This window comes from Empidonax traillii, unplaced genomic scaffold (assembly GCF_003031625.1).
Source record: "Empidonax traillii isolate 1590-97213 ecotype Southwest subspecies unplaced genomic scaffold, ASM303162v1 scaffold106:size2091409, whole genome shotgun sequence".
Classification (NCBI taxonomy): Eukaryota; Metazoa; Chordata; class Aves; order Passeriformes; family Tyrannidae; genus Empidonax; species Empidonax traillii.
Window position 1 is genome coordinate 2077108 of NW_020955299.1, and position 14304 is coordinate 2091411.

General features: G+C 43.4%; 1 protein-coding gene across 1 annotated transcript; it reads left to right on the top strand.

The window, feature by feature from the left end:
• The first annotated feature begins 1058 nt into the window (after nt 1-1058).
• LOC114056923 (tumor necrosis factor receptor superfamily member 1B-like) lies at nt 1059-13056 on the top strand. Its single transcript, XM_027882574.1, has 10 exons — nt 1059-1160; nt 6130-6232; nt 7275-7403; nt 8468-8617; nt 9413-9506; nt 9592-9779; nt 10403-10477; nt 11030-11067; nt 11579-11843; nt 12259-13056. Exons 1-10 carry the CDS (start codon nt 1107-1109, stop codon nt 12540-12542), a joined length of 1380 nt encoding a protein of 459 aa, XP_027738375.1. The 5' UTR covers nt 1059-1106; the 3' UTR covers nt 12543-13056.
• The last annotated feature ends 1248 nt before the right edge of the window (nt 13057-14304 follow it).

Sequence of the window (14304 nt, forward strand, 5' to 3'; positions counted from 1 at the left end):
TTAAATCACTGACTTTTTTTTTTTTTTTCTTTTGCAACTGATTCTTAATTGTATCCTCCTCTGCCTCCAAGCTGAGCTCCCATCTCCTCATATCTCTCGTGTAACTTAGATGCTCCTCTGCCTTGGTCACTTCAGTTGACCTCTTCCACATCTACTTAAACTTCACTACATACTTCATTTTAGGAAACACCAATTTGTGAACCCACAAACATAAATAACCACTTTCACCTGGCTGTGATTGTTCAGGGCTGTCCCGCAATGACAGCTAACTGTGCATCTCAGCTCTGTATATAAATTAATCTTTTTTACTGGAGCAGCTTTCTAGGTGAACCGTGTGCATTGCAACCTGCTGGATGTGTTAGACTTGGTTGGTTTAATAATGCTGGTAATCTCTGAATTAAAAGTTACATGGATTTTAAGCCATGGCCATGCTTTTCTTGTCTGGTATGTACACGTTTCATCGTTGATAATTTCAGTACCTGTATCAGCCACAGGAGAAATATTTTTTTGCAGAAGAAATATTTTTGCAAGAAAGCCACTTGAAGCTCATGAAGCTTTCAGTGGAGTGGAATTTTTCTCAAGAGCAGGACTGAATTTACAGTAAGTCTGCCTGTGCCATCCCAGCAGTGCGTGGCACACGAGTGGAGCAGTGGTGGGTGTTAATGAATGCTGGGATGGGTGTCAATGAATGCTGGGATGGGTATTAATGAGTGCTGGGGTGGGTGTCAATGAATGCTGGGATGCTGAGAAAGGTAAATTCGTATTTTGGGGTGAAGTCCACGAGATTATACAACTCAGGATGTTCTATGAGTGGAGCACAAATAGGACTAAAGAGACCTCCCCGAGCTCAAGGAGCGTTCGGATGACACTCTGGTGCCCACGTTGTGACTCTCGGGGCTGGTCCTGCGCAGGGCTGAGGGCCAGACTCGACGATCCTTGTGGGACGCTTCCAGCTCGGCCTGTTCTGTGATCCCCCCACGCCGGGAGTCTCCCGTGGGCCTCTCCGCTGTGCGGGGCCGTGGGGCAGCACGGCTGGTGCATCCCGGGGCCGGTCCCCCCGCGGGGCCGCCCCGTCCCCGTCCCCGCCCCGCGCCACTCGCGGCGCGATGTGGCCGCGCTGGGCGCTGCTCGTGGGGCTGCTCCGGACCGCGGGCGGCCGGGTGAGTGCGGAACGGGGGCTGTGCGGGGGTCTGCGGGGGCCGGGGGGGTTCTGCCCGCCCCTCCCGGGGCGCTGCGAGGCGGGAGAGCAACCGGGGGGACGCGAGAGGGCATCGCCGGAGGGGGGGCCGCTCTCGGAGATGCTGCGGGCGGGCATCGGCTCAGTGTGGGGTGCGAGTCACCTGCCTGCCCCGTGTCGCCTCTCCGCCCCTTGTCACCCCTCTGTCCCTTGTCACCCCTCTGCCCCGTGTCACCTTTGTAGCCCCTTGTCTCCCGCCTGCACAGGACTCGGTGCGATCTCTTCAGCAGCTTCAAGTCCCGCTCTTAAGACTCCTCGCCCTGCTCCCCTTGGCTGTGTCGTTGTTTTTCTCGGCTTCCCAAAGCAACAGCACACCGTTTTTCCTGGATTTTCGGGGGGAATAGGTTGGGTTTTTTCAGGCCTGTTCGAATATTTGTAAAAATTGTGAGCGTCCTGGCAAGTGCGGGCTGTAAACCCGTGCTCATTTGGCACCGTGGTTCGAACAGGAAGAGCTCGTTGTGCTCCGCTGGTTCCCTAGAACTCTCCCCTATTTACAGTGCATTTACAGTGCAGACGTGATGTGCTGCAGCTGGGACTGTTCTCTCTCCCATCCAGCTGTACCACTCTTTGGCAATGAGGGCTCGGAACTGCCTCAACCAAAGAGCTCCATGGGATCTATTTGCCTTGTGTTCTGTGCTGGCAGTGCTGGTCTATCAAAGCGTTCTTCTGTCTGATTTAAAAACGTCCAGGATTGTGAAGATCCATATGGAAATGCTGCTGAGATGTCCAGGTCGTTGTGTTTTCATGGGATACTGATGTTATTTACATGTTTATTTAATCACAGGAATTTAGGCTTGATAAGGCAAAGGTTCAGTGAAACCAGGTGAGGATGTCAGGATGGATATTGAGCCTGGAATTACACAACGGTCTTTCGAAGAGTACTTAGTGCTATAATAGGTTGACAATATAATTATTTTAACTATTTCTCATTTTTAATTCAGCCTAGTTTTAAGGTGATAGTATTTTAAACCTGATTTACTGGACGCTTTGCAGTGGGTAGGGTACAAAAGATGAAGAAGGGAAAATCTCAGAATTTAAGTGTTACTATTTCTTTCTGAACAAGGGGCTTCAATTCAAAAGGAATTTCCTCTCAAACATGGCAACATATAATGATGGAAATAATGAAGGGAATTTCACCATCTCTTTCTGCATTGTGACAAACCAAAGTCTATATATAAAGTTAGAAGAACAAACACAGGAGTTTCAGAAGTACCACATCTGCCACAGAGCTGGAAAAAAAACCCTGTGTGTTATATCAATTTTAAGAAGTGATTTGTTAAAAAAATCTGATTTTATTTTTGAGGGAGACAAATTGGCAAAGCCATAGTTGTTGAGTGAAACTATTTCCTGTTTTTCCTCATTCAGCTGAAATTCTCTGAACACTCCTGGCCTCCCTCCCTGTGTCAGTCACAGGAACTGAGTGTTACTTTTACCACTTTTGAATAACTCAGTCATGAGAGTTACTCAGAAATAGCCTGAATTTTTCAAACAGAAGAGCTGGTGAAATGTCCACGTTTTTCCAAATGCACATATAATAAAATATACCTCGTCTCCCTACAAACTTGGACTTACTTCTATGACTCTGGCATGTTGGGAGTATCTTCCATGCTCTGTGCAGCTTCTGCCTTCTCTTTTGGGAAGATGTTTTCAGGTGGTGGTGGTGGGTGGCAGTGAAGTAGAATTCCCAACAGTGAGCAGAGACACTGTTCCCTGAGGGAAGGGCAATGTGGAGCTGTAACTCTGTCTGTGTGTGGTGGTGCAAGGACTCCTGCTTTATAGGAATAAAGTGCAATACAGGATAAGAGAATAATTCACATAATGGATCCATATCTTAGAGATCTGCGCAGCTTTAAAAGAAACTTTCTGATGTGGGTATAGTCAGGACAGCCTGATACAACTCCAGCTGGTTTTGGTGAGATGCTGTTATCTGGTAACTAATCTCCCACAGAATTATTTTTGTTAATGACCAGTTTAAATATTTTTAGACAGAACTGCGTTTTTTCCTGTCTCCAGCAGGTCTGGTAGCTCAGCAAAGGGTGTCTCTGTGCCTCAGGTCCTTTCCATAGGAACAGCCTTTTACGACAGAGGCCTCAGTGACCTCATTGTGGTTTCATGTGCGAAAAGAACCTTGTGCACAGCTGTAGTTCCTCTGCAGACTCCTTTGATTGGCAGCTTCAGCTTGAAGCAGGCAAGGAGACCAATGAAAATGTAGTTAGGATTAAAACAGATGCTCAAATATCCTTGTTTAAATGGCCTTCTTGAGTGAAAATGACTGTTATGTGAATGGATTTATGTATATATTCATCCATCATATTAACGTTTTATTTTTATTATTTAAGATACTGAAATTTAATTACACATAAAGTGCTCTCTGTTGTTTGCCTGCTCCTCCCCAGTTAGAAGTGAGGTCCCCTGGGTACTGGGTATCTGGAGTGAAAATGGGAATGTGATTCAAAGAGTGCAGGGACCCTGCTTTGTGTGTATAATTTCTTAGTGCACAGGCATTGCAAAAATCTCCCTGGTGAGTTGTATATCCAAAGACAATCATATTTACCCATTTCTGTGCCAAAATGCGCTGCTTAATTTGATTGCTGTGCTTAGAGACTAAATTTCATGTTAAAGAATGTTTGTTTCTCTGCTGCCAGATGGATGGGGCATTTTAATTCTACTTGTGCCTGTCAGATTAAATTAAAGTCTTCCAAAGTCTTCATTCTGTCAGTATAAATCTCTTTAAAATCAGCTGCCATTAGACATGGCCACATAAGCTGAGAAGTTCCAAGGCAAAATGTGCAGCATCAGGTTGGTTTTCCTTCACACAATCTGCTTGTATCTGCTTGTAATCTGTGAATCACAGTAAAGACAGAAAGTAAGATGAGGACTCGTGAGAGATACAAACAATAACAAAATGCAAAGATTGTGGAATGGAATCTGACCTCCACTCATCAGCTGTTGGTCCCGAAGTAGCCAAGGGAACTGCACAAATATTGTGTGGCCCAAGCTGGCCCTTAGGATTGGTGGGATGGCTATAAAAAGTGGGGCCAAGAAATCCAGGGAAGTTTTTTAACTAATAAAAAGCCTGGACTTCCTCTACCACATTTGACAGCTTCGATTAAACTGATTTATGTTGGGAATAACCACTAAACAAAATGAGGATCTCAGCCAAGCACAGATCCCTTTTAGATTCCCGGCGTGTTCTTTGAGGACAGTTGGGAAGAACTGTCAGTTGTAAGGCACTGAGAGCAGCAGTTCATCAGATAAAATGCCAGGGAGATTGTATCAGACAGCAGAGAGATCCCTTCAAGCACAGCATCAGAGATGCAGGTGTGAGCCCAGCAAGCCACAGGTTTTGCTGTGTCTGCAGCCCACGGGGCAGGATTTACAGCAGACAGTTCAGAGCACGAGATAAGAACATGGGGTTTTTTTTTGCCAGGAAGCCTCATCAGCAGGATCATTTGTGATGTGGTTTATTGTACTTCTCCTCTTTTTCCTCCCCTGTGTCTGCTCTTGCAGTGAAGTTCTGTGTTTTTAAAAAGGCTCTCAAGTGCTTGTTTTAATGAAGTTGATCACAGCGTCTACAAAAACGGGATGACAACACTCGATCTTTCTTCTTTTAATAAATAAATGAAAAATACTTTTGATGAGAGCAAAGCCCTTTTCCCCTTCATCAGATTTTACTGCCAGCTCTCATTTGCAAAACAGGATGATTTGTCATTGCCCATCCTCAGATATCTAAACTCAAGAAGGCTTTTCTCTGCCTTCACATTCTCAGGAAATGTTCTTTTTGACACTGACCCTTAAGGAGATTGGCAAAGTCCTGTTTCTGATCACAACTAGATAAGAGATAAAATATTTCACAAGCTGCATAAGAAAATGTTGGATTCCTTTTAAGTGATTGTTGAGAGTGGGAAGTGTTAGTCTGCTTTGTCTGGGATGTGAAGACACAATAGATAATCAGCGTGTATTCCAGTAAGGAGGAAGGATATTTTCATTACCAGCCTCCCAAGAGCTTGTTCCTGTTTTGATTTCTCCTTTTAGCAATGATTTCCCTAAATGTGTGTAGATTATACATGGCACCATCTCTTCAGGCTGCACAAAGCTGAGCAGTGGCACATCCTTTCCAAACAGCACCTTTCTGATCCAGCAGGAAACTCCTACACTTGTCCTACCTAACAGGAGCCTTTTTCTTTTGAGTGAATGTGGTTTCCCCTTTGAAAACAGTCAGCAAGTCATCAAACATTGTGACATTTCTTCACTGAAGTTCCTGAGCTGTGCTGCTCAGTGTAGGCACCCTGCATTTCATGATTGTTCCTCCTGCATCTGACCTGCGTTTTTGCCAGGTGCTGCTTTTCAGACGCAGCAGCAGCACAGTTTTTGGAGGCATCATTTTGAAAACATCAAGCCCTTTCTCATTCAGGAAGGAGTCACTGAGTATCTGGGAAGATGAGAGCCTTTTTTGCTTTCCCGTGGTGAAACAGGTCATTTTTAATACGGCCACTTGGCAGAAAATGCTTCTCCCACAGACCCACAGGTAAGAATTTGGGTTTCACTGGTGTTTTGTCCGTGGTTGGTTGAGCGATGGCAGCTCCCAGCCCTTAGCTTTGGAGTTGCAGTGCTGACTGGGTGTGATGCCAGTCCTGCTGCACTCCTTTGAACATAAAACCTGGAGAAATCCCTTTGTTCTTTGTGACAGATCTTTGAAAGACAGAGGAGCCTCAAAATAGTCTGATAAGCTGCATGTTCTCCTGCACCTGCTGTGCTCTGTGTCATCAGCGCTCCATCAGTGCCTTGGCAAGGAAGGGGGTTGGAATTGCACTGGGCTTTAAGTATTTCTCTTTCTCATCCAGGGTCAGAATGGACTTGTGTCTCATGAATTCCCGTTAATTTTCTCCTAGGAATATTCATTGCCTTATACACCACAGTTTGCACAGTGCAGAGATCCCAGCACTGAATTCTATTTTGAAGAACTTAATAAATGTTGCAGCCAGTGCCCTCCAGGTGGGTCCCAATTCGAACTTTATGCAGCCAAATTCAGGCAATTTTCTTTGATTTTTTTTTTTTTGGGGGGGGGGGTGTTGTAATGCATTCTGGCTGTCTGCTCTGAGCTGTCATTGGTGGATAATTATTGGGGGTCTGTGATTAGCTAAACTTTTTGTCTGCAGAAAGGTGGGCTTGTGGTTTTTTGGGGGGTAGTCATGCTATTTGAATATTTAATAATAGAGTTTTTGCAACAAGTTTTAACTATGTTATTATATAAGAACACAGCAAAAAACTGCCTTTTTTTTCCTCCTTACATGCTGAGCAATGGGAACTTCTCTCCATAAATGCTGAGTTTCTGGCAGATCAGGAAGCACAGACAGGAAATCAGCATTTGCTGAAGCAGCTGCAGTTGCTTGAATTAACTGAAATTAGATAGAACTGTCAAACTTCCTTTGTTAAAAACATGATGGATGGGAGATGGTAATTCATAGATAGAACCTTTTTCTATTGTTTTATGTACTGTTCAGCACTAAATCAGCCTAAATCATTAGAAGGATGTAGGATTTTAAGCTTCAAGTAAGTGCATGGAAAAACAAAATCTTTGGAAATAATTCACATGGCTCATCTCCAGGGCCTCTTCTTTTGAAACACAGATTCTTCAGGCAGCTCCACAGATCTTTTCAGTGTTAATCCTGCTTTCTGAGGATGTTTTTGCAGGATTTTTCTGTAGAGGATATGAGACTGGCTTTTATATTCCTTCTCATTTCACAAGGAAGGGAAATGGCAACTGAGGTGTTTTCCTTTGTACCGTGGGAGCTGCATCTGAGGATATGCTGAGGGGTTTTCCTTGGGATTGGGGCTGCCTTGTTTCGAATGTGGTTGGAATTCACTGAACTGAACGCAGGAATAGGGGTCAAATATGAATAAATATGTAAATCAGAGTTAAATCTGATAGTGGCAGTGAAGGGAAGGGGTTCTACAGCACAAGAATGACCCTCACCTTAAGCAATTCCAGTGAGGTGCTTTTATCTACTTTGGTTTCATTTATTTTCTGCGATAGGTCAGTACAAGACAGAGAGCTGCACTCACACCGTGGACACCAAGTGCAGGCCCTGCAGACCCCACACCTACACAGCCATCTGGAATTGGTCTCCACAGTGCTTTGCCTGCTCCCCACCCTGCAGGAAAGGTGGGCTTGGATTAGTAAAGAGCCATTTGTGGCTTTAACAGCCTGTTCAAGGACTGGGCTTAGTTTAACCCAGTCGGTTCACCTGGGAGGTTTTGTCTGTCACTTGTGTGTCCTCGTGCTTTTGGTAAGATCTGGGGATAAGAATCAAGGAAAATTCTTGCAGGGATCCTGTCCCTTTTTAAGTCCTAAAAGACTTAACTGACCTTATATTCTCCGAAATTTAGGCACTGTGTCACTAAAATAGTTCCAATAGAATGAGTTCCTGCTTATAACGTCTAGTCAAGAGATCTTGAGACCTGACGTGCACAGGGGTAAATGGATAATTGCATTTCCAGCATCCAGTCACTTCTTGGTTTGTCTGCTGAAGTGACAACAGCAAACAGCAGCTGTGATATTCCTGTGTTGCTTTTACTTCTGGCTCTGTTCACTGAAGCAGCTTAGATAAGGTAGTACATTGTACCAGCATCTGGACACTGGGCTGATGGAATCACAGCATGAACAGTCTCAGTCATTTCTAATGGCAACTGCTGTCGAAAATTACCTACTTGACTCACTGGCAAGTAAGTTTTAGGGATACAGTCTAAGCTGTTCAAAAAAACCTTTAGTCTCATCTAAACAGATGATCTTACAAAGCTGGTTAATGACAGTGTGCAAATGTGTGTAGTGAAGTCTCCCAACACTTTAAATGCAGTCGCATGATGTGCTCAGACTGCACGTGTCAGTGTGGCCCTCAGGTACTGCAGTGATGAAAACAGGTGACACAAATGTGCATATCTGGGGTTATGATAAAATATAACACAGCTGCAGGTACAAAGTTTTAAGGTGCATTCTACAGATGCAAATTCCTCCTTGCTCAGGGAGAGAAAGAGAGAGGAAACTCTTCTGACAAGGTAGACATTGGAGCATATTAACATATTTGGTTTATGATGCTAAACTAGCTCAAAGCTGCAAAATTACCTTCAGCTTGTGGCATTGTGAACATCCTCTCACATTCACCCAACATATTGCAGGCTGTGTTTTGAAATGTTGATAATAACATCTTGCTTTATTCTTGTCTCAAAAAGGGCTTGTGGAGAACCAAACATGCACTGGGTCCCAGGACAGGATCTGTATCTGCCCACCCCACAAGTACTGCCTTTCCAAAATACAGGAGTACTGCAGGGCGTGCAGAGTGCACAAGAAATGTGGCAAAGGGTACCGAGTTTCCAGAAGAGGTAATTTGATTTTGAACACTCTGCCTACTGAACTCTTACTCTACCCTGATTCCCTACAATTAGACACTTTTTACTGTTTGTTTTTTTTTTTACATTCTTAGCAAGTAGGCACCAACCAGAGTGACAATATTTTCCAGAGGCACATCCAAGGGGACAACATGCTGCAGTCTTTTACTGCCATGTATCATAGAGTTCCTAATCCAACTTAATCTTCCTTTGTTTTGCTCTGCTGTGTGATTTATTCTGTAGAAGTGACTGAGGTCCAAAACCACTTAATTCCTCCTTCAATCCTTGAAACACAGTGCTTCAGGTGGGAGTTTGGGGTACAGTAAATAATGATGAGTCCATGCTGTCCTGCAGAATTGATCTGGTTTTACTGGCTGATGGAGTTCACCACTGATAATATATCTGCCTCAAGGTGATAAATAATATTAAAAAATTCAAAACACCGAATATTTTTAAGAAATTGGGGATCATTTGAGAAGATGCAGAACTCCAGGAGCAGGGGGTCAAGGGACTAGTGAAGAAGCTCAGCTTTGTCTGCTGCACCACATTTGAACTATTGGTGGGGTTTTAGACTTTGAAAAAGATTGACTGTCAGAGGCACCAAACTAACAGCTGGTTGATCTTCTGAAGTGTGGTTGGGTTGGGTGCTTCAAGTGAATCTCCCCTGTGCCAGTTCCAGGCTGTATTTTATGCACTGCCTCCGTGCCACTGGCAGGATCTACCCAGCCCTTGATTATTCATTCCCGTGTCTCACCAGACTAACTGCAGCTTTCCTCTTTGTGTGTGAAGGGACAGACAGCACAGACACAGAGTGCAAACCTTGTCCTCCTGGAACTTTCTCCCCTGAGGAATCCTACGACACCAGCTGTACCCCCCACACAGTGTAAGCCAGCGTTTGTGTCCATCAGCAGCCTCACCTGGGCACGGGGGGTGCCGCCTTTCCCACCTTCTCCTTCTGTTCCTTGCAGTTGTAAAGCAGTGGCTGTTCCTGGGAACAGCAGGAATGACACTGTTTGCAGCGACTCGGGAACAGCCACAGTTCTGCCTCACACCATCCTGAACCTGCTCCTGACACAAAGCTCAGCTCCCCACAGACCTGAAATAATCACTCGAGCCGTCATGGTAAACCCTGTGCCTGACCTGTCTCCCACCATTGGTGAGCTTTAACTCATTTAAAGTCACTTCTGTCTGCCCAGGAACCAAGTTTATATTTAGTTCTCTGTTTCTTTGTGAAACAAAGAATAAATATATTGAATTGAATATATATGAATTATATTGAATGAATTCAATATGACACTGCTTGTAGTGAGCTGCATTTTTACCTCTGCATCTGCACTACAGACCTTGGAATTCTGGAAGTATTTCTAAAAATCCCCAAACAATTTAACAGAAGGCATTTCCTGAGAAGTGCTGCTGTAGCTGGTAGAAAAAGTTGTATCTTAGATTCTGGACTGAGGCAATCCTGACTTGATAAAGCTCGTGGTGAGAGGTCTTTGGAGCCTTTCTCCAGACAGGATTCCCAAGTGGAGGTTTGTTCTCTCCTGTTCACAGCCCATCCACAAGGCAGAGATGTTAAAGAGCATTCTGGGCTGCATGACCTATATTTAACAAACTCTGGTATCTGATGGTAGAGGCATCAAATGTGAATGTGAGACACACCTGATACTTGTGAATTTAGCTTTTGTACCCAGGGACAGAAGCTACAAGACTACCTTTTTCTAGTTTGATCCTTTGTCAGATCAACCTGCTAAATAATCCTCTTTTTTAATTTATTTTCAGGAGCAGTAGCAGGACCATTGTTTCTGGTCCTGATAATTGCTATTTTGGGTTATTGCTTAGTCTCTAACAAAAAAGGTAAGATTCATGAAGTGAAAACAAGCAAATCTGTAAACACTGGAAAAAGCGTCCCCTTATTTCCCACTAATCTGAGCGTGGTGGTTGACTGAAGTTACTGTCTCAGAAGATGTCAGCTCTCTTCAAATTGGTCTCGTTCCTCAGATTTTTAGGTAATTGTCTAAAGACACAACACCCTCCTGAAGCTGAACAACTGTGCAACAGTTGTGCTTCTGCTGGAGCTTGTTCAATCTTCTGTACTTCATTTAAATATTAGACATTATCAGGTGTTCTCATTAAACAGACATGACTGTAGTGTATGGCCACCAATACCTTTCCTCATTGACACTGTGCTGTGAAAATTAGGAATCCATGCAGAGGCTCCTCTTTGCTTGCTGCCTAAATTTAAGTCACCTTACAAAATTAATATAATACAGCTTTCAACGTTTTCAAGCTGTGTGTAAATGCACATCAGGAGTTTACTCCAGGATCAGAGGATATCACTCAGACTAGTTCAGAGTGCAGCTTTTGCAGCAGGTTTGGGTGTTAATGAATTTCTTTGCTCCCTTGCAGCCCCTGTGTTCTCTGCACCAGCTACAGAGGCAGATTTGGTGAGTGCCACCATCCTTCCCACCTCTTCCACCTCTTTAAAAGTTGTACAGAAAGCATGCAGTCTTATGTCATTTTAAGTAGACAAAAACTGCACAGCAGAAAGACAACAGGAGTGAGAATGGGGTGGTTTGGTCCCCAAGCCAGGGTGTAAAATGCACTTTACGTAGCCCACATAATACACCCTCCTTACTTTATTACCACCAAAACACAGGTGGGGGCAGGAAACCAGGTTTTAGAGCCTTTGTTGTCTAGATAATCAGTGTAGTGCTGTGGGTGCCTTCAGGACACAGGTTCAATTTGTTGGACCCCTCATGAGCTGACATGAATTGACTTGAAGTCATCGCTATGCAAATAGAAGTTACCATGGAATGGTTTGGGTTGGAAGGGACCTTAAACTCATCTAGTTCCAGTCATCAGTTGTTTCTTTAGCTGTCTAAGGACTGACTTCTCTGTGAGTGTCTTGGGGTTTTTTAAATATTAATTTTTTGCATTTCTCTGCCAATGTCCCAGCCTTTTCCCCTCCCAGAAAAACAGTGTGACAAAAAGGGGAGAGACACAGGATTGCAGAACTGCAGCAGCTCTGAACAGGAGCAGCAGCATCTCTTGGGAACTTCCGGGTCCAGCAGTGGCAACCTGAATAATCCAACTGCAAGGATCAGAGTAGAAAGGGAAAAGAATGATGAAAAGAGAAAACCAGAAGGATTTCAGCAGCGACATCCACCTGCAGAAGGTTCTAAACTCCACAGTGGAGACAGACACAGCTCTGTGAGCTCAGGTGGGAATGGTTCTGAACGTTCCAGAACCTCTTGAGATTGGATTACCAATTCTGAGCCTTTTTAGCAGTTTAAATGGCAGGATAAAATGTGAGACCCCTGTTCAGAGGGAGCAGTAAGGAAACATTGTCAAACCCATCTGAAATGGCAACAGATGGGCAGGGAATTATTTGTGACCCAGGGCTCTGCATTGATTTTTGTAGCCTTTTTATTTTTGAGGTGATGTGGGTTTTATGGCACCATAAAAACCCGCTAAAATTTACAGAATCAAATTCACCAGCTCAAACAAACTAAGGGGAGCAAGAAGATATTTAATGTCTATCCTAACTGTAAGTCAGAGAAGTGGATAAAGAATCCAGCTGCCCCATTCTGGGTTTCTTTCTTCCACTTTTAATGTGTTTTGTGTTTATTTGACAGAACATTCTGGTAACGGAGGAAGGCAGGTGAATGTGACCTGTATTGTCAAAGTCTGTAGCCCAGGCTGCAGTTCCCAGTGCCCAGAGCAGATGGATTATGGAAACACTCCCTGTTATTCCCCAACAGGGGAGGAAACTCCACTTTCAAAAGAAGAAAATACCTTGAAAAGTGAAACTGAAGTTCCCATCTCGGTGGAAAATGAGGACAATTTACTTCAAGACTTACTTCCAGAAGAAAAGAAGGTTCCTCTGGGTATTCAAGATGCTGGGATGAAAAGCAGTTGAAGGAAATTACAGAGCATACACTGACTGACTGATAAAATTAATCATTTTCTAATGTCTTCTAAAACAAATGTTATGGCAAATGTAGCATTCCTACAGAGACTTGAAATCTCAGACAAATGTAGACACTGATGCTTTTAGAAGATTTTAAGCTTTGAGAGCTGAAGGAAGATCTTTGCAGTTTAAAAGTTTGAATGCTTTTCCTTTTAAACTGAATGGCCAATTCTTTCCTTTTTTCTTTGCTACCCTAGAAAGACCTTTACCAGATTGGAAAAGGAACATTTTTCTAATTTTATGCCATTAATTTTTCACTTTTTAAGATGACAGTTTGGGTTCAGAACATTCCTGTGACCAGCACTTCTAAGGGACTGGAGTTAAATTATCATTCAGTCAATGCTCAGGAATTATCCATTTGACTTTAATTTAAAACTGTTGCATTCCATTTCCGATCCCAGATCTTTATGGACATACTTTCCCTCATCCTCCTGGATATTTCTTTTATTATTACAATTTGCTTTCGCTCCTTATCAGGCCAGATTTCTCCAGTGTAAGTACACATAGGATATCAAGAAGTAAAATCTTTTACAGGAGCTTTTTTTTACTAAATTACAACTATTACGTCTAAACAACAGCATTTCATTGACTGTACATAGTTCATTTTGTTTTAGAAGAGAAAAATGAGATGTTGTTATCTTGGTGTAGAAGTAAGTTCCTTTTACTGGCAGCTCTAGAGCGTGTCACCTCGTGTCCTGGCTGATGTAACATCTTCCCTGATTGATTCTGACCTCATTGTTGAGGTTAACCATAAACCCAGAATATTTTCCCTGTGTTCCAGTTAATATTAGAGCAGATCCATGTGATTATCTTTCCAGGCAGCTCCTGCCCACTGCCCTCAGGAAAAGGTCTCTGGATGATGGCACAGCATCATCTCTAATAAACAGGATTGACTCAAAGCTCAGAACCTGAAAATCCTGTTCCACTTCGCTGCTTGATGACGCTGAAGCTGCAACCACCTCTGGCAGAAAATTAGTGGGGGTTCTTCTTGAACCAGGTCTTGGGTTTGGAGGCCAGTCTTTAGGAACCCACTTCCCATAAATATATTTTACAGCCTGTGACTTTACTGACAATTGTGCTGGCTGTGTTCAACCAGCATCTGCAACCCAGTGCCTGAGTCACAGCACAGGGAAGTCGTCAGTGGGAACAACTCCTGTCTCCTATGCCACAAACCCACTGTTGGACCGAAGGATCCTTGTGCTTCCAACCTCCCTGTCTTATTCTACCTCAGGAATTAAACACAGTGGTTATTTCTAAGGCCTTGGTCTGAAAAAGGATGTCTGGGAATAGCAATTTTTACAACTGCTACAGAAGAGGATTCGGATTTGGGAAATATAAATGTTAAACTTCCACGAAAAGTACAAGTTTTAAACTCCCACAAAAGCTTTGAGGTCACTCATTTCTGGAACTGAGAACTCACGAACAGGTCTATAGTTCTACTACGAGGAAGCCTTTTACAACTTTTACAACTCTTATCTTAAACTTGCACTTAAAGGTAATTTTCAAGGGAAACTTTAAAAATGAGCACTCTGAAACTATCAACAAAACTGAAGGATTTAGGCAAGAAAATGACCTTATTTTATCCAGCGCTGTGAGCCTCTTGCGCTGTGATATTTTCAGTCTAATTTTTTGCTGGCTTCAAGTATTGGGAGCACTGGAGGAAGATTTTTGTTTTAAAAACATTTAAAAGGAGGATCTTGTTACAGCACTT

Coding starts and splice junctions, on each gene's coding strand:
- LOC114056923 (XM_027882574.1), top strand. CDS start 1,107: ATGTGGCCGCGCTGGGCGCTGCTCGTGGGGCTGCTCCGGACCGCGGGC. Junction 9,780..10,402: donor TGACCTGTCTCCCACCATTG/GTGAGCTTTAAC, acceptor ATTTATTTTCAG/GAGCAGTAGCAGGACCATTG. Junction 10,478..11,029: donor CTTAGTCTCTAACAAAAAAG/GTAAGATTCATG, acceptor GCTCCCTTGCAG/CCCCTGTGTTCTCTGCACCA.